Below are 23,329 nucleotides of genomic sequence, written 5' to 3'. Positions count from 1 at the left end.
ATAAACTTGATCTCTGAAAGATATTGGTGGAAAACATTTCTTGGGATGGGTTTGAGTGGCTTGGGACCATTTCGCTTCCAGGGCTGACTTTGTGTGGACTATGTTCCTTCCAATCCGTATAGCCATGCAGTGCTTACGATTCCCCATGGAGGGCGCAGACGGTAAATTACCGTCTTTATGTGTGGCCGCACAAAAAAATTTAAAAGAGGCCACACATTGATGGTGGTTGCTATTAACCTGAATGCAGTGTTATAAAGGGGGCGGGGCTGGGGGGGCAAGTAGAATCAAACTTCAGAGAAAGCTAAATAACAACTATTTCCTAAAGCTAATCTCCACTTCTTGGTTACAGATATGAAAGATAGGAACCGATGTACGGATTGTTCAGAAACTACATGTAAACATTCACCGTTGTGCATCTCTCCTCCTTGTATCGGTGACTTGATGAATGATGAAGATTTACTGTACACACTGAGGTTAAAGCTGGATCCATACCACCCAACCATCAAAAACTGGAGGAACTTTGCCAGCAAATGGGGCATGACCTACGATGAACTGTGCTTTTTGGAGCAGAAACAACAAAGTCCCACTCTAGAGTTCTTATTGAGGAACAGTGAACAAACAGTCGCACAGTTGATTGACCTATGCAAGTTTTACAAGAGGGTTGATGTGCTGAAAGTGCTGGAGACATGGGTGGAGAAAGAGTGGCCGAAGCTGTGGCATACAAAATAAAATAAACCTTGAAATAAAAAAATCATATTTTTTCTAGTTGTAATCATTTCACTTATAGTTACTTTTTTCTGTCAATTTGTGTCAAATAGGTGAAGACAGATCTCCCGGAAGTTCTGAATTTTGGACATCTAAGTTTTGGGAAAATATATACAAAGTGATGGAAAAAAATTGAGCAAGCACTAAAATAGTTGAAAGAGCTGTGTGTATTTGTGTATGCCTGCCTCTCAATTCTCTCTACAGTTTAATATTTTCTTGTTCTTCATCATACATTTAAACAACAAGCAATCCATACACACAAGAATATTTTGAAAAGGATGAACAAGGGTTTGGGAAAATGTTTAGATCTTTGTGAAGTAAAACGTAGAGCTCTGCTTTGCAGCTATTTTTTTTAAAAACCAATACCTAAAGTTTGAGTGTACATTTAAACTGCCAAAGACAACTTCTGGCCATACAGAGATGGCAATATAACTTTGAACTGGCTTCTGGGAAATTGGGAGATTTCCTGAATGCCCCCATAAATTATTCCATTGTGTTGTACTTTTTTTCCTTGAAAGTCCAGTGCCTTTTGGGGGATGCCAGTTTACTCCTGAAGACTATCTTGCATAGTAAGACCATGCAATATGAATTTGCCTCTTGGCTACTGAAATATATTCTTCCAATTTTTTTGTCTCAAACCATTTGTACTACAACTAAAAAAAAGTTAATAAGTTTTGCCTGTTATCTAAAACGTATTAATCGGAATATTGCTGATTGGAACTGATTTAGTCATTTGATTTTCAATGAACACTAAGATTGGTGTAATAATATTCCTGCACCAGAGTCTTATTGATTCTTTGAAACTAAAGTTTTCAACAGCAAGCCTCAGTTGCCAGGAAGCACAGTTAAGATCAGAATACCAGATACATTTAAGAAACAGCTAGATGTTGTTATGAAGATGATGGATTTATAATTCTGGAAGGATGTGATCAAGTGGGATTCATTCTAATCTGTGATTTTGTATGCTAATCTGGATGGTCCTATTAATCTTCTTCATTGTACCTTCACCTGACCATCTGTAATAGGAAGACCAGTAAATAATTTTTAGCTTCTCAACAAATTACTTTTTTTGTCTGGAAATAGACTTTATTGCTAACAGATCAGTCAAATACAATATTAAAAGGGTACTAAATTCACAAAGAGATCTGGCATACCCTTTTCTATTGAGTGATGCCTTGTGTCTTTTTATCACAATGACAACACATAAGTAACACTAATGTATCTCAATGAAATTGTCATTGTATTGCATAGTCAGACACCAACAATAAAATGGTTTGCCAATCACCCTTTTGTGAAGGAAGTTCCTTCTTAAATTACTATTACGTGGTTCTTAATTCTCAAACTGAATTCATTTTATCACAAAAGGTTACTTTAATGTGGATGACAGAATGAAACAGTAATTTTAAAGATTAATTTTCAAATACAGATAGTGTCAGTGGCAGACATTCTAAAAGCTAATTTAAATATAGTGTAATATAACATTAATTCAGCGCTCTTTATAACAGTGGTGGGTAACCTGCAGCCTGGGGGTCAGGTGCGGTCCATCAGGGTTCTCAGTGCAGCCCATAGGACATCTTGTTGACTGTTACCCACATAAGGGGTTGCAACATTTCACTGATTTCCGTCCACGTTGTTTTTCTACTGGCATGACTGAGGTGATACGCACATAAAGCAACAGCAAGTGAAGTGAGGTGCGTACTGATTGCACATTACAGTGACTGTGACTCATGCACTCCCTCTGCATCCAAAGTGTAAATATTTTTGTTTTAACCATTTGATGTTAATAGCTTTATTATATAAATGATTAAGCATTTTTCAGAACTCGTTATGAAATATTCAGCGTGTATTAAATGTATTTCATCTTATCAATGGGAACAAGGTTAGTGCACATGCCCGATTTCAATCTTTCAGTCCACTGTGATGAAGGAGGGCCACTCATGCAGCCCACTCACTGGTCTAGGTTGCCTACCACTGCTTTATAACTTGTTCATGCTGTTATACCAAACAAATTAAACCTTGGGCAGACCCAAATGGAGAGTGTTTGCAAATGTAGGCCAAAATATACAAATGTTCTATTTGTGCTTTGTAAGGAAAGTGTTTAGGATGAGATTTAGGTTAGCTGCCATGAAGCATTTACCTCGGAGACAAATTATAGATATAAAAGATGCTTGACCTTTATAAAAAACTGAATCTGGATCAGGCATCAGTGGTAATGTATGAATTTATCCTATTCTTCTCTCCTAAATATGCGGACTTATGCTGTGTATGCTCTACCCTCTTATCTCCAGCAAATGCCCATTCTTTACATGTAGGGCTAGACAGACATTAGGAAACTATCCAACTGTGGGAGCATTATGGTTTGTGTCTACTACAATCAATTCTTGATTTTCATACCTGTGATGATATAGCTAGTAGATACTTGAGTCTAGTCAATAATGTGAACCCAACTGATTTTTTGCCTCCAGCAAACTGCAGCACCTGTAATACTACTGAATCTGAGATCAGCAGAGTGGAGCTTGTACCTAGAACATTCCTGGTCTGCATGACTCAGTACATACAGTGGATAAGCACATTTGCCATAACTGGGTGCTACATTCTGATCATTTACTTTCATGTGTGTTTAATTGCCATGTAAAAGATGAATTTAGATGTGGCCATAGTCTAAATTTAAGATCTGACACTTGAATCCAGCATAAGCAGGATGGCTGCAAATATCCCTGCGTGCTAGTCGTGATGGGAGGTCTTGTGGCTCTGGGTAACATTGCTGCCTCATTTTCAGTTTATATATGTCACTATATGCTACTGACGATCTGCTTGATGCACGCCATAATTCTCATATTCTCAGAAGGATTTCTACAAAATCATAAAGTAATGACTGAGCTCTCATTTTTCTGAAGAAAAAAATACTTTATATTATCTACTTTGAGAATGTACAGCAAAGGAGCAGACAGCGCGTGTTAAAAGTTTGAGTCACAACAGCTGATAATCAAAGGGACCTATTTCTAACTAATTATCCCAACAGTGTTTACTATCGTATTTCTACAGATACATCAATTATATGGTTAAGTCAATAAAAATGGAATATTTCATATTGGAAGGAAACAATAACATTGAATACAGAAGAATAACCATTGAGGTTACCCACTTTAGGCCTCTTGTAAGACTGTACATTAACCATTCAAAATGTATCCGTAAAGCCTCCTCATAAAATTTTTAATTCTCAAAATATTAAAGAGTCAGAATATTTTACAAATTGATTTTGACTTAAAAATTATGAAAATCTATACAATCCTGAGTTTTATATTACCATTTAAGTAAATATACTTAGCATATCTGAATATGTTACCAATTGTGTTCTGTTATAGTAATTTCTGTTACGTGTAAGTTTTGATGAAGCAAAGCTTTTAACCAACCTGATTTAGCTGAATATGAGGCATGTATATCATTTTAAAGTATAAGAGGTATTAAGATCAATTACAAGATCTCAGGAGTTATCAGAGCTAAAATATGTTTTCAAGGACTACCTAGGTATAAAGGCATTACCCTTGCATTGTTTTGTGAGGACTCTCTGAATTATTTTAATGCTTAGTCTTTTTAATATCAACATATTTTTGTGGCATTCCTTGGAAGAAGTCCTGATCGCCAAATGTAATGCCCATTTATATGTATTAGTTGGTAATAGAATATCATTGCAAAGAGTACAAAGCTTTTCTTCATGCTGTATATTTAAGGTACATAAGCAAAATGCTTTCATTGAAGTCCTGAGCTGACGGCAGGTGTCTTAGATGATTGTCCACAACAAACTCAATATTCCAGACTGATCCCTTACTGTGTTATATTCTTCATTTTTAGCTTTGTTTTTCCTCAACTTGAATGAGAAAATATAAATTGCTTGTTACATTATTGTCACGTTTACATCAAAGATTCTGCGTATTTAGATTGAGTTGAAGGAGTTGTATATTTGTTATTGATATAGATATAGAACATGCATCATAACTTAATGCCAGTTGTGCAAGTCTTCAGTCTTTAGAGACAGCGAGCTCAAGTTCTGGGAACTTTGATGTAAATGTCCCAGAAGAAGATGCTTCCTTGGCCTTTGTAAAGTCTACTGATCCCTTTGATTTGTGACTGAAGTTAAAGAAATTTGGAAATTTGAACTTCCCTTTTTTACTCTCAGCAGCATCAGTGACATGAAGAGTACTGGAAGTTTTTCCTTTTAAATTAGAGTCACTTTTTGGTACTGTAGATATGTCATCAAGATCAGATAAAGATGGTGCTCTGATTTTAAAAGTTTCCCTTGAAAATGTATTTTGCGTGTTAATATTCTCATCATTACCTACATTTAATCTGGGAGCATTCACTTGAGCATAGAGGTTTGGAGTGCTCACATCCACACCAACTTCTCGAAAATCACCATGCAGATTCGGTGAATTAACATCAACCTTTGCATCTTTTATGTCTATGTTGGGGCCTTTCAATTTTCTTGCCTGAGCTCCTCCACCAGGCATGTGAATGCCTGCATCTCCTCTTACATTGTGTGTTGGTAGATTGATATCCACATCTGGAATGGAAACATTTCCTGGAGACATGTTAAGTGAAGGCTTATTTAAACTTGGGCCTTTGACTTTTGCATCAGGTATTTCAAGGTTCATGCCAGGCATATCAAAATCTCCACTAACTGCAGGTTTTTTCAAGTCTATTCCAGCAGATCCCATTGCTGTTTTAATTTCTGGAGCTGATATATCAGCCGTTGGAACTTGAACATTACCACCTAAACTCACACTTGATCCTTCAATTCCTGACATTCCTAAATTAGGTTTAGTGAATTTTGGGAACTTCAACTTTCGTTTATTAAGTTCTGCATCTGGGATGTTTGCATCTATATCCACTTTTGGAAGATTTAGGTCAACATTTGGAGTCTCATAATTCCCCTTAACCTTTGGAACAGACACATTAACATCAGGTACATCTACTGAACCATCGAGATCCACATCTGGTCCTTTTGGCCCTGAAATTCCAAAGGACGGCAATTCCAATTTTGGCATTTTCCATTTGCCTTTTGCTTCAGGAACATCAACATTTGGAGCATTGACATCAATATTCGGGCCTTTCATATCTAGGCTTGGGCCTCTGATATCCCCCTGAAGATCAGGAGCAGAAAGGCCCACCTGACCTTTGGGCATCTTCAGTCCTTTATCTTTACTTGACAATTTACTGCTTGGCAATTTAAATCCTGGTAATTTGAAATTTCCACCTTTAAGTTCTGCATCTGGGATGTTTGCATCTATATCTCCTTTTGGAAGATTTAGGTCAACATTTGGAACATCAAAATCTCCCTTAACATCAGGGACAGACAGATCAACACCTGGCGCTTTTACTGAACCATCAAGATCCACATCTGGTTTTTTTGGCCCTGAAAATCCAAAGGACGGCAATTCCAATTTTGGCATTTTCCATTTGCCTTTTGTTTCAGGAATATCAACACTTCCTTTTAGACCTCCAATATCAACATCTGGAGCCTTTATATCCGTCTTCAAATCTGGTGCAGATGCATTGAGTTTGGGCCCTTCTGGTTTGTTTCCAGAAATTGAAAACATAGGCTTTTTAAATTTTGGGAACTTAATCTTTCCTTCTGTACCAAAGCCATCAACGTTCGGAGCATTTGTATCAAGGTTTGGACTTTTCACATCAGCTTGTATTTTTGGAGCAGCAAGATCTATATTTGCTGTTGGTAGATTGGCGTCCACATCTGGGATGGAAACACCTTTTCCTGACATATTAAGTGAAGGGATCTTAATCCCTGGGCTTTTAAGTTTTACATCAGGAACGTCAAGGTTCATGTCAGGCATATCATAGCCTGCACCAATTGTCGGTTTACCGAGATCCATACCGGCACTCCCAAACCCGGTTTTAATTTCTGGAGCTGATATATCAGCCTTGGGAAGTTTTACTTTACCATCTAAATTCACATTAGATCCTTCAAGTCCTGAAACTTCCAAACTTGGCTTCTTGAGCTTTGGTACCTTCAACTGTGCATCAACATCACTTGTCACAGTTGGTGCATTCAAATTAAGCTTCGCGTCTGGCCCTGACAAATTTGGCAAGTTAAATCCTGGTAATTTGAAATTTCCTCCTTTAAGTTCTGCATCGGGGATGTTTGTATCTATATCTCCTTTTGGGAGATTTAGATCAACATTTGGTGCTGCAAAATTCCCTTTGATATTTGGCGCAGACACATCAACATTAGGTCCTCTTACTGAACCATCGAGATCCACATCTGGTCCTTTTGGCCCCGAAATTCCAAAGGACGGCATTTCCAATTTTGGCATTTTCCATTTGCCTTTTGCTTCAGGAACATCAACACTTGGAGCATTGACATCAATATTCGGGCCTTTCATATTTAAGCTTGGGCCTCTAATATCCCCCTGAAGATCTGGAGCAGGAAGGTCCACCTGACCTTTGGGCATCTTCAGTCCTTGATCATTACTTGACAATGATGATTTACCACCTGGCAATTTAAATCCTGGTAATTTGAAATTTCCTCCTCTAAGTTCTGCATCTGGGATGTTTGCATCTATATCTCCTTTTGGGAGATTTAGATCAACATTTGGCGCTGCAAAATTCCCTTTGATGTTTGGCGCAGACACATCAACATTAGGTCCTCTTACTGAACCATCAAGATCCACATCTGGTCCTTTTGGCCCCGAAATTCCAAAGGACGGCAATTCCAATTTTGGCATTTTCCATTTGCCTTTTGCTTCAGGAACATCAACACTTGGAGCCTTGACATCAATATTTGGGCCTTTCATATTTCGGCTTGGACCTCTGATATCCCCCTGAAGATCAGGAGCAGGAAGGTCCACCTGACCTTTGGGCATCTTCAGTCCCTTACCTTTACTTGACAATGATAATTTACCACTTGGCAATTTAAATCCTGGTAATTTGAAATTTCCTCCTCCAAGTTCTGCATCTGGGATGTTTGTATCTATATCTCCTTTTGGAAGATTTATGTCAACATTTGGCGCTGCAAAATTCCCTTTGGTGTTTGGCACAGATACATCAACATTAGGTCCTCTTACTGAACCATCAAGATCCACATCTGGTCCTTTTGGCCCTGAAATTCCAAAGGATGGCATTTCCAATTTTGGCATTTTCCATTTGCCTTTTGCTTCAGGAACATCAACACTTGGAGCATTGACATCAATATTCGGGCCTTTCATATTTAAGCTTGGGCCTCTAATATCCCCCTGAAGATCAGGAGCAGAAAGGCCCACCTGACCTTTGGGCATCTTCAGACCTTGATCATTACTTGACAATGATGATTTACCACTTGGCAATTTAAATCCTGGTAATTTGAAATTTCCTCCTCTAAGTTCTGCATCTGGGATGTTTGCATCTATATCTCCTTTTGGAAGATTTAGATCAACATTTGGAACATCGAAATCTCCCTTAACATCAGGGACAGACAGATCAACACCTGGCGCTTTTACTGAACCATCAAGATCTACATCTGGTTTTTTTGGCCCTGAAAATCCAAAGGACGGCATTTCCAATTTTCGCATTTTCCATTTGCCTTTTGCTTCAGGAACATCAACACTTCCTTTTAGGCCTCCAATATCAACATCTGGAGCTTTTATATCCGTCTTCAAATCTGGTGTAGATGCATCCAGTTTGGGCCCTTCCAGTTTGTTTCCAGAAATTGAAAATGTAGACTTTTTAAATTTTGGGAACTTAATCTTTCCTTCTGTACCAAAGCCATCAATGTTCGGAGCATTTGTATCAATGTTTGGACTTTTCACATCAGCATGTATTTTTGGAGCAGCGAGATCTATATTTGCTGTTGGTAGATTGGCGTCCACATCTGGGATGGAAACACCTTTTCCTGACATATTAAGTGAAGGCATCTTAATCCCTGGGCTTTTAAGTTTTACATCAGGAACGTCAAGGTTCATGTCAGGCATATCATAATCTGCACCAATTGTCGGTTTATCAAGGTCCATACCGGCACTCCCAAACCCGGTTTTAATTTCTGGAGCTGATATATCAGCCTTGGGAAGTTTTACTTTACCATCTAAATTCACATTAGGTCCTTCAAGTCCTGAAACTTCCAAACTTGGTTTCTTGAGCTTTGGTACCTTCAACTGTGCATCAACATCACTTGTCACAGTTGGTGCATTCAAATTAAGCTTCGCATCTGGCCCTGACAAATTCGGCAAGTGAAATTTAGGCATTTTCAATCTTCGTTTATTAAATTCCGCATCTGGGATGTTTGCATCTATATCTCCTTTTGGAAGATTTAGATCAACATTTGGAGCTGCAAAATTCCCTTTGATATTTGGTGCAGACACATCAACATTAGGTCCTCTTACTGAACCATCGAGATCCACATCTGGTCCTTTTGGCCCTGAAATTCCAAAGGACGGCATTTCTAATTTTGGCATTTTCCATTTGCCTTTTGCTTCAGGAACATTAACACTTGGAGCATTGACATCAATATTCGGGCCTTTCATATCTAGGCTTGGGCCTCTGATATCCCCCTGAAGATCAGGAGCAGAAAGGTCCACCTGACCTTTCGGCATCTTCAGTTCTTTATCATTACTTGACAATGATAATTTACCACTTGGCAAGTTGAATTTTGGCATTTTGAATTTTTGTTTATTAAGTTCTGCATCTGGGATGTTTGCATCTATATCTCCTTTTGGAAGATTTAGATCAACATTTGGCACAGCAAAATTCCCTTTGATCTTTGGTGCAGACATATCAACATTAGGTCCTCTTACTGAACCATCAAGATCCACATCTGGTCCTTTTGGTCCTGAAATTCCAAAGGATGGGATTTGCAATTTTGGCATTTTCCAATTTGCTTGTGTTCCAGGGACATTCGCTTCGCCAATATCAATATCAGGAGATTTTATACCTGCCTTTGACTCAGGTACAGACACATCCATTTTGGCTCCTGGAATTGAAAATGATGGTTTTTGAAAGCTTGGAGACTTTATATTCCCTTCAATGTTAGCACCATTCAACCTCGGAGTATCTATGTCAAGACTTGGACCTTTGATATCAGCTTCGATTTTCGGAGCAGTGAGATCTATATTTGTTGGTAGTTTAAGGTCAACATCTGAAATGGAAATGTTTGATAGAGCCATGTTAATAAAATACATTATAACTGGTTTCTTTTTAACTTTGCATGTGGAACTTCGAGGTCCATATTATTCATATCATAATTTGTATCAATCATGATTTTTAATTAATGTCTGCTTTTAAAAATCCTATCCCTCCTTTACTGTCTGGAGCTTGTATATCAGCTGCAGGAAATTTTGCAAACTGTCCAAATACACATTAATTCCTTCTGTTCCTGAAATTCCAAAATGTGACTTTCTAAAATTTGGAACCTCCAATCTCGCATCTGTCCCATGACTTGAGCATTAATGCCCTTGTATTACCCCTTGATAATAATTTTGAGATATTTAATATTAGGGACCTTAAATTTGTGGTGGTTTTTTGGTAAAGTGAGTCTCCTGTCCCGTTGCGGTATTTTTGCGGGAGAATCCTGTGGCGGCCAATTCACAGGGTTTGCTCAAGTGTTCATGCCTCGCTTACATCTCCCAGCGCCGGATTTATGGTGGCGTCTGCTCAATGCCAAAATGTCAGTCCAGTTCAATTCTTTATTGACTTTTCAGTTGATACAACTGCATGGGTTTGTTAGACCATTTCAGAGGCCATTTAAGGGTCAACCGTATTGCTGTGGATCTGGTGTCACATGTAAGCCAGACCAGGGAAGGATGGCAGATTTTCTTCCCCGAAGGACAGTAGTGAACCAGATGACAATCGACAATGGTTTTATAGTCATCTTTACTGAGTCTAATTTTTAATTCCAGATTTCTTAATTGAATTCAATATTATGAAAGGAATGTAATGTGAGCTCCAGCTACATGAGTTTGGCATTTAAACCATTTGTACCATTAATGTCAAAGCTAGACAAATCTATAGTTGGTATTTTGGATATCTAAGTATAGATATTACCTTTAGATGCCTCCAGGTTCATGTCAATATCAGAAAATAGCCTGGGCCCCTTTATGCCAAATGAAGACATTTTATTTTTTCCATTGATATCTATATCTGGGCCATCGATACTCAGGTCTGGCTTTGTTGGTTTAAGGTGTGGCTTAATCTTGTTATTGTACAGTTTTAAGTAGGCCTGATCATCAGATCCCTACAAAGAAAAAAAAAGTAATGTAAGTATATGCAACTGATTTCATCAATGTGCAAGCACATTATACATATGATTAAAAAAAAGGAGCAGGAGTAGGCCATTCAGCCCTTTGAGCCTGCTGATTCGATTAGATAGTGAGATCATGGTTGATTGGATTGTGGCCTTAACTCTATTTTCCTGCCTGCCTCTCAAAAACCTTGATTCCCGTGAACATCAAAGGTCTAACTCTGCCTTGAATATACAACAAAGCTGCATTCCTGAATGTGCAACTTTAAGTGAAACAATATTAATTGAATCAGACTTTCCCATAAGACCAATGAAAAAACTGTACTTAGATTCTGTCGGACTTTTCTCCTCAGTAAAAAAATATATCTTGCAAGTTGAAATGCAGTACATTGCTAAATTCATAAATGTACTCACTTTTAAACTAAAATAAATTTGAAAATATAAAAGTAATATGGTCTTTGTGCTTTCCTCCTACACACTGGGCCCGATTTTATCATTTTCATTCTAAGTGCCGAATCTGGGCATAGTACAGATCCGACTTGGAGATCTGCTTTCAGGCGCCCCCATACGCTCTCTGCCATGTCCAGTCCGATTCACGCTGTGGGCAGGGCTTAGCACGGCCGAAACGATCGGAGCTCTGAACTGCGCATGCGCAGTTAGAAACAAATTTGAAAAAGCGCGCCCGTGTCGGATTGCTCCTGTGCCACAGAAAGTGGAGAAAGCGGCTCGGGAGCGAAAAGCTGGACCGAGGGTGTATCTTGGGGGTGGGGGGGTGCAGATGGATCTCTGGTGGGGGGCAGGGGGGTCCGCTGCCACTCTGCGGGCGATCGGCGGAGGGGGGGGGGGGGGAGGGGGAAGGGGTGGCAATCGGTCTGGGTAGTGGTGAGGGGTGGATAAGGGGGACACACACATCACTGTCCGATCGCCACCCTGCCCCCTCTCCCCCCACCGATCGCCCGCAGAGTGGCAGCAGACCCCCCTGTCCCCCACCACAGATCCATTTGTCCCCCCCCGCCAGAGATCCATCTGCCCCCCCCCACCAGAGATCCATCTGCCCCCCCCCCCCCCCCCACCAGAGATACATCTTACCCGCCTCCCTCCTCCCCCCGCCCAAGACAACGATCTGGCCTCACTCCCCCCCCAGAGAATGGTCTGGCTCACTCCCCCCCCCCCATACAATGATCTGGCTCACTCCCCCCCCCCCCCCAGACGATGATCTGGCCTCACTCCCCCCCCCCCCGCCCCCCAACAACGAACTTGCCTCACTTCCCCCCCCCCCCCCAAGAGAATGGTCTGGCCTCACTCCCCCTCCCCTCCAGAGGAACATCTGACCCACCTCCCCGCCCCCACACCACCAGACAATGATCAGCCCTCCCCCCACCATCAGACAACCATCAGCCCTCCCCCCCCCGCCAGAGATACATCTGACCCGCCTCCTCCTCCCCCCCTCAACCAGACAACGATCTGACCTCACTCCCCTCCTCCCACCCCAACCAGAGAATGATCTGACACCATCAGACAACGATCAGCCCTCCCCCCCCCGCCAGAGATACATCTGACCCGCCTCCCTCCTCCCCCCCTCCACTGCTCTGAGCCAGAGAGCCGTTGGAAGCTCTGAACCCGCTCTTCAGAGGCTGGAGCACCCGACTCAGACTTTTATTTAGCAGGTCCGTTACGGCACGATTCCGGATCGGCAAACGCGGTGGTAAAGGGGGAAATGCTGATAAAGTTGGGCGGGTAGTTCATTAATTCAATTTAAATGCATGCAAATGCATTTAAATCGTCATTTCGCCCATTTTGGGCGCAAATCAATTCACCACCATTCCCGGGTTTCGGTAAAATGGCGATCTGCGCGGATGCGGGTACAGATCGCGATAAAGGCCTCACACCCGACTTTACCATGATTTCGCGCTGAAAACGGGCGCAAATTGTTGGTAAAATCGGGCCCACTGTCTCTCCACACCAATCCTCCTGCTCCCCTGCCCCTCCTGCTCCACTGCCCCTCCTTGGTTGGGGGTCAGTGATTGGGGGATTGTCAAAAGGGATGGTAGGCAAGAGGGAGGGTCACATGACCCTATGTCACACCCATAGAACCATAAAATCCTTACAGTGCAGAAAGAGGTCATTCAGCACATTGAGTCTGCACCGACTCTCTGAAAATGCATCCGACCCTGGCCCTCCCCTAGGTGCCCTATCTCTGTTTCCCTGTACATTTACCATGGCTAATCCACCTAACCAACAAATCTGCGGACACTAAGAGGCAATCCACCTAATCTGCACATCCACCATCATGGCCAATCCACCTACCCTGCACACCTTTAGACCGTGGGAGAAAACCGGAGCACCCGGAGAAAACCCACGAAGGCACGGTGGGGGGGGGGGGGGGGGGTGGCGGGCAGAATTTTCTCAAAACAATACTGTGTTGAACATGTAAAACATGTCATCAAAATCGTAATCAGCCTCGAGGCTGATTTCGCCAGCAAAACAGGACCGGCAAGATTGCGAGAGGCGAGAAACCGGTTACAAACTTGATTTTGCGCCTCTCACCCTATCTTACTGCTTGCCTCATTGATCAACCAGCGTGGCGAGCTGGTAAGATCACGCTCGGGGAGATTGTGCAAACCAGTTCCATTAGTAAGGAGATCTCTTAACAGTATGCTAGGTGCAGTCTCATCAATATCCCTGTACAATTGTTACCTTTCTAATTACATGCTAACTTGTAATTCACGTATAAGGACACTTTAAAATGCTCCAGTATGGAGAAATTTAAGGCCAGAAGTCTCCGGCTGTTCGTTAGTGGTGGATTCTCTGGTCTCATCGGCAGCACAACCCTGCCACAAGTTTCTTGGCATTGTGGGTGGCTATAATAGGAAATCCCATTGACAGCGGCAGGACCAGACAATCCTGCCACTGGCAAATGGCGTGCCACCTCTCGCTGCCGAGAAACCTGCTGATGCGGAGCCAGAGAATTCCTGCTATAGCTCGGGATTCTCTGGCGGCGCGCATCCCAAGACCGGAAATCCCGCCCGAGCTCAACGGACCTTGAATGGTCTGCCGAATTTTCTGTCTCACCCGCTGCGACTCCTGCTGTGGTGGGCGAGATGGGAAAAGTTCAGTCATAGTCTTCCTCTGTTTAAATAGTTTACTACTTTTCTATTCTTGTTACCAAATGAACGACCACACATTTTTCCACATTATCCTCCATGGGCCAAATATTTTGCCTACTCACAAAACCTATCTATTTGTAGACTTTGTACCCTCCTTGCCTTTGTCGTGTCAGCAAGTTAGGCTACAATGCAGTTCATCCAACTCATTAATATAAATAGTAAATAGTTGAGGTCCCACCATTGATCCCTGTGGCATTCTACTGGTTTGTTAACCTGAAAATTACAATTTTATCCCAACTCTCTGTTTCCTATTAGTTAACTAATCCTCCCACCCCATCTATGCCTGCCCCCCCCCCCCCTCCTAACCAGTCTACTCAGAACTCCTTGTGACAGACCATTCCCACAAGGTCAGCAGAAATGCTTTAGGAACATCCTCAGATCATCCTTCAAGAGGTCAAATAACTCTGCCTAATCATGGAAATCTCAGGCCCGTGACTGACCAAAATGAAGAAGGCTCATCCAGAAAGGCAAGAGACTTTTGGGTATGTGCAAAGTTGACGTTGAGACCTCAGAGGGAATTGCACAAGCCTCCAAACAACCCATCAAGTTGCACCCGTTTTCGGGCGCGAAAACTTGATAAAGTCGGGTGTGAGGCAAGTAGCGCGATCTGCGCCCGTCTACACACCGGTTCCCCCTTTACCAAGGCCCAAAAATGGCCGCGATCGGGACTGCGCCTGAAACGGGAGCAACGGCCTTTTAAATTGACCTTAATGGGCTGCACGCCCAACTTTACTGGCACTTCCTCCTTTCAGTTTCAGAACCCAGATGAACTGAATATACAGGAATAAAAAATACTTTTTTTTTTACCATGCCAGGAGAGCTGAATCTGAAATCTGGACTCATGAGTTCTTCATCTGCATTCAGTTTTAGACTTGTTTTGTATGGTTCTGAATATTTTAGTATTTTGCTGACCTCTTTACTGTCTAGATTGTCGAAATGTATTGTCACTGCATTCAGCTGATCACCTACAAGATAACAAAGATACATTTTTAATTTTACTTAATATAGCAACATATACCACAGGCTTTCAGATAATAAAATCTGTCACAATAAAATTTGTCCAACAGTTGAATATGGAAATAAACGCCAGCAAATATATCATAAACATCAAGACATGTTTTATTCAAAATTTTGCATAAGTGGCTAGGGTATCAAATTGTCATATAACCTGAGGGGCTAACTAACACTTTAATTTACTTTGATATTCAGAAGGCGTTTCCATCTGTGGATCTGAGAAAAGATTAAAGCTCGTGCAACAACTGGAAGTTTAATTAGTTTGATTGAAAATTTGCTTAATAATGGAAAGCAGAAGGTGAACATAAATCGAAAAACTCTGCCATGGAAGAGTACAGAAATTCCTCACTTGATTTTGCAGTTGCATTCCTAAAAATTGCAACTTTAAGCGAAGCAACTTTAAATGAATCAGATTTTCTCATTGCAACCAATATAAAAGATGTAATTAGATTCCAGAGGACTTCTCCTATCAGAAAAAAGAATTGAAATATTACGTGTTCTAAATTAAAATAATGTACATTCTGAAATTCCTATACCTATATTCAGAGGATGGAAGCGGGCTGGTGAATGGGAGAGAACCAGGAGCTGGGGAAACATAGAAACATAGAGAATAGAAGCAGGAGTAGGCCATTTGGCCCTTCGAGCTTGCTCCACCATTCTTGATGATCATGGCTGATCATCCAACTCAGTAACCTGTTCCTGCTCCCCCCCCCCAACCCGTATCCTTTGATCCCTTTAGCCCCAAGAGCTATGCCTAACACCTTCTTGAAGACCAAGGAATCGGCGAAAGCCAGGAGCTGGCAAGTGGGGGTGAGCCTGGGAGAAACAGCAAGTAAAAGAGAGAGTCAGGATGGGGAGAGAGCCGGCGACTGGGTGGGGGAATCAGCAGGCAGAAGAGAGAATCGGGGAGGGGGAGAGTGTCAGCAAGAGGGAGAGAGCCAGGAGAGAGTGGAAGAATCGGGGAGATAGAGAAGCCATACCAAAATGGCATTGATCAGATCATGCATGTTATGCAAGTCCTGGCGTGAAATGTGCTAATGTGGAAATCTCAACGTTAAGTGCACACAACAGTCCCAATATATCTGCAAGATTAAAGCAGAACCATAATAAAAGGGGCAACTTAAAACAGTGACTCATAGTAATTAAAAAATAAGGAGGAGACTTTGAATGAATTTGCTAGATTTTTGGATACCTATACTTCCTTTGAGCTGAAGCGAACAGAATACTATAACAAGATTTGGAGAGTGTTGAAAATTAATTTTAAGACTGTGCATTTTTCTTGCAGATGAGTCACTGTAGAAAGTAAGTCTGTGCACTGTTGGAGAACAGATATCCACTCCATCTGACGAAGGAGCTGTGCTCCGAAAGCTTATGGTATTTGCTACCAAATAAACCTGTTGGACTTTAACCTGGTGTTGTGAGACTTCTTACCTAGAAAATAAGGAACAGGGGCCTAAATGGAGACACAACCTAGATATTAAGAAGAAAAGGTTCTGGCAATCCTTCACACAAACCCTGCCCAAGAATTTTGGCGATAGAAGTGGGAACACAGTCAGTTTGAGGTGACATCCTGTATGTCTGCAGAATTCCTAAATATCAAGCGGTGAGAAACGGCAGTGGGAGATCAAATGCAACCTTTGTGACTCCTGTCTTTCCAGAAGCTGAAAGCAGCATTTAGGAGGAGGGTGAACAGCAAAATTTTACTCCTGGCAATGCTGGTGGCCGCTCATCTATTCCCTCATTCATTTCCTATCTCTTGCACTCACATTGCCAGAGACGCACACATGGGGCAATTAAATAAACAAATGAGAATTTGATATTGGGTAAGAGATGGAAGGCAGGGAAGCAGTTGTAGATTGAAACCTGATGTTGCTGGGAAGAGGTTTAGGAAACGTCAGCTCCTTTCTTCTTCTTTGCAGAGTTAGATCTCAGGCATCCTGCCACGAAAGTAAGGATGCTAGCAGAGCACATGTGGAGGCACGCAGCAAACTCTCAGAAGATCGACAGCATTTGGCTGGGATTGACTCGAATATTATATTGTACAGCACCATTCCGAGAATGATTCACATGAATGCAGCATAGCTTGGAGCACCTGGCGGCTACAGGGACATCTGCAAACATTCCACTGTTGGTGAAGGCCTCCAAGCCAATCATTGATTCCAGTTTGGTAAAGTTGACTGCATGCCTTAGGCATAAATCTCTCCAAACCAACCCTATCAGATTCTGTAGTATCCAGGGCAACACTTCAGGCTTGAATGGTATCGAGAGCTAGCTGTCATGGAATTAGAGGGCAAGTTTTGACTTGGTGCAATAATGTAAAATGAATCAGCAGCCCATTCTACATCTTTCCATTTTTATTGCCACTTGTCAAAATCTACCCTGAAGTGTCTTGGATGAGGTCATAAGGTCGGTTCTTCCATCGGATCTCTTACACCTATTTTCTTTGCTCCTACCAGTGGGATTACAGGAGTGTACACAGAATGAGATTGCCTTTTCTCAATACGACAGCAAAGGAAGACATTATGAACAGTTCCCCCAGATGTCTTCACAGGTGGAAGTTAATCTTCAGCACCAACATGTCAATGAACCATGTCCACGGGGGTGGTGCCAGAGGACTGGAGAGTGGCGAATGTGGTTCCTCTGTTTAAGAAAGGGAATAGAAATGACCCTGGTAATTATAGGCCGGTTAGTCTTATTTTAGTGGTCGGTAAGTTGATGGAAAAGGTCCTTAGGGATAGGATTTACGACCATTTAGAAAGATGCAGCTTAATCCGGGATAGTCAGCACGGATTTGTGAAGGGCAAGTCTTGCCTCACAAATTTGATTGAATTTTTTGAGGAGGTAACTAAGTGTGTAGATGAAGGTAGTGCAGTTGATGTCATATACATGGATTTTAGTAAGGCGTTTGATAAAGTCCCCCACGGTCGGCTTATGAAGAAAGTAAGGATGTGTGGGATAGAGGGAAGTTTGGCCGATTGGATAGGTAACTGGCTATCTAACAGAAGACAGAGGGTGGTGGTGGATGGAAAATTTTCAGACTGGAAACCGGTTACCAGCGGAGTGCCACAGGGATCAATGCTTGGTCCTCTGCTATTTGTAATTTTTATAAATGACTTGGAGGAGGGGGCTGAAGGGTGGATCAGTAAATTTGCTGATGACACCAAGATTGGTGGAGTAGTGGATGAGGTGGAGGGCTGTTGTAGGCTGCAAAGAGATATAGATAGGATGCAGAGCTGGGCTGAAAAATGGCAAATGGAGTTTAACCCTGACAAATGCGAGGTGATTCATTTTGGTAGGACAAATTTAAATGTGGATTACAGGGTCAAAGGTAGGGTTCTGAAGAATGTGGAGGAACAGAGAGATCTTGGGGTTCATATCCATAGATCTCTATCCACTCAAGTGGATAGAGCCGTGAAGAAGGCCTATAGTGTGTTGGCGTTCATTAACAGGGGGTTTGAGTTTAAGAGCCGTGGGGTTATGCTGCAACTGTACAGGACCTTGGTGAGACCACATTTGGAATATTGTGTGCAGTTCTGGTCACCTCACTACAAGAAGGATGTGGAGACACTGGAAAGAGTGCAAAGGAGATTTACCAGGATGCTGCCTGGTTTGGAGGGTAGGTCTTATGAGGAAAGGTTGAGGGAACTTGGGCTTTTCTCTTTGGAGCGGAGGAGGTTGAGAGGAGACTTGATAGAGGTTTATAAGATGATGAGGGGGATAGATAGAGTGAACGTTCAAAGACTATTTCCTCGGGTGAATGAAGCGGTAACTAGGGGGCATAACTATAGGGTTCATGGTGGGAGATATAGGAAGGATGTCCGAGGTAGGTTTTTTACTCAGAGAGTGGTTGGGGTGTGGAATGGACTGCCTGCAGGGATAGTGGAGTCAGAAACTTTAGGAACATTTAAGAAGCTATTGGATAGGCACATGGAGTACTTCGGGATGATAGGGAGGAAATAGCTTGATCTGGGTTTCAGACAAAGCTCGGCACAACATCGTGGGCCGAAGGGCCTGTTCTGTGCTGTACTGTTCTATGTTCTATGTTCTAACCAATGCCAGGACATGACCTATTGCCAGTCCACTTCGGGACTCAGCACTGAGAGAGGAAAGTCACTTTAACCTCATGAGCATCACCATAGCAAGTATCCCCGGCCATGAGGTGGCTTCTAAAATAATTATCAGAACAGGCTAGATATAGGTTTTCTTGGGTGCCAAGTATGATGAAGTGCAAAGTAATGTTCTCTGGATAATGTTTCAATAAATTAATTGAATGACTGATGGACTGGCCATTTAACACTTGATTAGTGTTAAGAAGAATCAGATATGATTATTATGGTGTATTTACCTGTTCCATTGCCCCAAATATGCTGGAACCTCATTTAAATGCTGTAAGTGGGCACCCAGTGTTATTGTTTGTTTGGGGATGGGGAAGGTGGATGTCAGGGTAGAAAATCAGGCATGTTTAATGACAGTACCTTTAAAAAGGGAAGATGCGTCTGGCAGTAGATAGCTGTGATATTTCCCAGATTGAAGAAGGTAGCAAGGAAGCTCAGATAAGGCATCCAGGTTCTCTGATGCTGTTTGCAGGCTTTAGTCTAGATAGTGGACAGGAGACTAATAGGGCTGAATTTTGCCACCTTAGGTTTTCTTCTGGACTGGGGGAACCATTCTTAAGTCACAAACCCGATTGCCACCGCAACAGGACTGACGGTACACTCTTCCAAGAGAGGTCCAATTAAGAGGGCACCTCTGGTATCACTGTCCAATTGGAGGGATTGGGCAGGCTGAGGAAAGGAGAGGGCAAGTCAGAGCATTTAATTGCGAGGGCCTTCACTGCACCTGCAGTGAGAATGCTGATGAGGTGAATGCGAGGAGAGAGTGTGCATGACTAAATGGAGGCACGGAGCAGCTGCAGGAAATGGCAGCACTGTCCGGGACATCAGTCTCCGGGGATAATCAGACATTTGCAACTCTCTGCCTGCGGATAACCTTAGGCTTTACCATTTATGTCTTTATAGTTCAGGTTGCATATTATTTTTATAGGGCTTTCACTTTCCACTGTGTACTCTGCTCCTGTAAGATGACAAGTTGCAGACACTGCTTAGATCCTGCATACCACAGGTAACATTTCACTGCTCTCAGAACATGCCTGTGAATTGCTTCATCATCAATCCCAGTTGGCTTCTTGCTGCTGCTGGGGGGGCGGGGGGGGGATGTTTGTCACTGACACACACATATTGGCTCTGGACTGATAAATCACAGGCCACATGTGGGCAGGAACTCAGGCAAGGAAAAAAGACACCACAGGTACCAGCCCACCAAAGGGCAAGATTGCATACTAGCTCTGATGCAGAAGACTCAAGTGCTGCCTTAGAGGGCCCAGACCACTGAATAAAGCCGGGGGGGGGGGGGGGGGGGGCAGGTGTCAAGAAATGCAAAGGGCACATGGCCATCTGGCAGCAAGCTTGTACTGCATGGCTCCAAGCTTAGAGTAGTAGAGTGCAACTTTTATCAAGATTTCCCACAAAGTATGGAACCCATTCTGCTCAACGCGAATTGTGTGGTCACCTCCATGAGCAGGCAAATAAGCTGGACGGTGAGGGAGGGGAAGCCCTTTTGATTCCTAAAGATGCCAGGATGGTGATGGAGAGCACACAAAGCAATGTTGATACATTGTGACAGGGAAAGGAATGCAGGCACCTATGCTGCCGGCTATATCGGATACTTAAGCGGCTGAAAAACAAGCATGACACCAACAAATTTCCAAGTCAATGAGTTTTTATCTATTTGTTTCGTATTGATTCTAAGTCTGAATCACCTCCAACATTCAATATTCATAATCACACATTCAAAAAAAAAGTAATAGTTACCTTTTTTCAAAGTACCAGCTCTTGCAACTGGAGAGTCTTTCTGGATGTTCTCAATAATAATACCTCCATCAGCTGCATCGCCCAGGGTAAGTCCATCAGAAAGAGTCCCCGCACTCCCTGGGAGAACGTCTGCCGCGCCCTGGTTAAAGCTGAAATTCTAGTTTCAGAAAGAAAGATCGCACATAAGGACTTGGGGTGTTATGCTCAAAGCCTGATAATTCATCCACAGATTCAGAGCTAGTGAACAGTTTCTGTGTGTTTCACAGTGTTGCACTGAAGGGAAATGACTTTTCCCCATTCAAGGTGTCAGTGGGTTCAAGGTTAGGATGTCGCAGAGGATGGGGGAGGGGGGTAGCTCAATACAAAATGTCTGCACCCATGCCCATCCCAACATGCCTACTCTCCTGCAGCAATTAAAAGAGCAACCTTGGGGACTTGTTCAGGTTACCTGGTGTTTATGCACATTTTGATTGCATCCTTATAGATTGGTACCCAGTAGCAATGAAGGAATGGGAACAGTGATTATGTTCAGAAGTTAGGATGGCAGGAGACGCCATGGGGAACCTGAAGGCACTGGTGTTCCCAAGCTCCCAAAGACCTTGTCCTTCTAGATGGTGGAGGTACAGTCAGATAAAGCTTTGAGAGTTACCCAGTGCAGCCTGTAAATATTACACACTGCAGCCCTGATACACCACAGATGGAAGGAGCCCATTATAATCAGTTGCTAGGAAATACTTCTCTAACATTAATAGGCGAGGGAACATATACACCAGACAGACTTTGCATCAGAATGATGGAGGAGAGAGAATGAAATATAGAAAGTATCAGAGTTGCTGATCTAATAGCGAGCTCACATTGTTAAACATAGGAAAGTGGTTGCTTTGTGAAAGACAAGTACATACCATTTTGTCTCCTCGGTCACGGCTCTGCCAATGTAAATCTCTGAAAGCAGAAAAAAAATCAAAGTGAAAACCTTGCATGTTCTACAATACCAACACCATGCTTAATTTTATTCTGCCTTCAAATTCCTCCCTCTTTCCCTGAAGGCACTGGTTCATTCCAAAAGCACCACTATGTTGTGGCACTTCAGCACCAATGAGGTTACTTAGTGACTATCGCCAGCCTCTCAGCCAGGAATTTCACACGTGAGCCCAAAGTTTATGAAAGATACTAATCGATACAACACAGTGCCGGTTGTTTTTCTGAAGTCTGTCTCTATTGGAGAAAATATTCTTCCAATCTCCGGCTGGGTTCTTCGGTTCTGCATCCACTAATAAAGTCAAGTCACCTACTTTCATTTGCATCATCTGTGCTTTTCAATTTGTTAGTGCTTGGTTCACGTGGCAACATAGAAACATAGAAAACCTATGGCACAGAGGGTGGCCATTCAGCCCATCATTCCCTTTCAGCCAAAAAAAGTTAGCCAATCACAATCCATTTCCCAGCTCCTGGTCTATACCCTGTAGTTACAGCATTTCTAAGTGCATAGAACACTGTGCATAGTGCATAGAATTAAGTGTATAGTTCAAAGTGCAGAGAGCACTGTGCCGCAGTGATTAGCACTGCTGCCTTACAGTGACAGGGACCTGGGTTTGATTCGAGCCTTGGGTAACGCTTTGTGTGGAGTTTGCACATTCTCCCCATGTCTGCGTGGGTTTCCTCTGGGTGCTCCAGTTTCCTCCCACAGTCCAAAAATGTGCAGGATGGGTGGATTGGCCATGCTAAATTGCCCCTTAGTGTCCAGAGATTTGTAGGTTAGGTGGATTAGTCATGGCAAATGCATGGGGTAACGGGGAAGGCCCGAGTAAGATGCCCTTTCGGAGAGTCAGTGCAGACTCAATGGGCCAAATGGTCTCCTTCTGCACTGAAGGGATTCTATGAATAAAAAAAAATCTGAGAGAGAGAGAACAAAGGGTACAGAAGTTAAGAGTGCACAGTTACAGCAGCCAGATAAGTTACAATCAACAGTAGTGAGATTGAAGCCAACTAACTTGGATCCAGTGTACAGAATGGGAAGGTGAATTTACCCTGGAACAGAGAATCCAGATGGAGGGGAAGCAGTGCAATATTTCATGGTCCACTAGGAGGCACCACTACATTGCTTATAGTCTCCGTGGCCTTGCTGCCAATTAACATAAAAGCTTGACAACTTCAGAGAGTCATGATGTGGAGATGCCGGCGTTGGACAGTAAGAAGTCTCACAACACCTCAACCGGGATCTTGGGTTCATGTCACATTATCTGTAACCCCCACAACTTGCCTGGACTTGCAAAATCTCACAGTGTCCTGTC

The 23,329-nt window shown here is 42.6% G+C and overlaps 2 protein-coding genes across 2 annotated transcripts in view; one reads left to right on the top strand and one right to left on the bottom strand.

The window, feature by feature from the left end:
* edaradd (EDAR-associated death domain) overlaps positions 1–2,048 on the top strand; it is a 57,523-nt gene extending 55,475 nt beyond the window's left edge. Inside the window, exon 7 of the mRNA XM_078229573.1 lies at positions 350–2,048. Within this exon, the coding sequence (XP_078085699.1) occupies positions 350–729 (380 nt within the window). The 3' untranslated portion in view covers positions 730–2,048. The remainder of the gene's footprint in view (positions 1–349) is intronic.
* LOC144504363 (uncharacterized) overlaps positions 1,843–23,329 on the bottom strand; it is a 38,567-nt gene continuing 17,080 nt past the window's right edge. The window contains exons 2-6 of the mRNA XM_078229572.1: positions 21,941–21,980; positions 21,039–21,195; positions 14,962–15,119; positions 10,792–10,981; positions 1,843–9,886 (exon numbers count right to left, since the gene is read on the bottom strand). Of these exons, the coding sequence (XP_078085698.1) occupies positions 4,785–9,886; positions 10,792–10,981; positions 14,962–15,119; positions 21,039–21,195; positions 21,941–21,943 (5,610 nt within the window). The 5' untranslated portion in view covers positions 21,944–21,980 and the 3' untranslated portion in view covers positions 1,843–4,784. The remainder of the gene's footprint in view (positions 9,887–10,791; positions 10,982–14,961; positions 15,120–21,038; positions 21,196–21,940; positions 21,981–23,329) is intronic.

This window comes from Mustelus asterias, chromosome 15, assembly GCF_964213995.1.
Source record: "Mustelus asterias chromosome 15, sMusAst1.hap1.1, whole genome shotgun sequence".
NCBI classification, from domain to species: Eukaryota; Metazoa; Chordata; class Chondrichthyes; order Carcharhiniformes; family Triakidae; genus Mustelus; species Mustelus asterias.
Note: the sequence above shows the minus strand (reverse complement) of the source record. Positions and strands in the feature narration are given on the sequence as shown.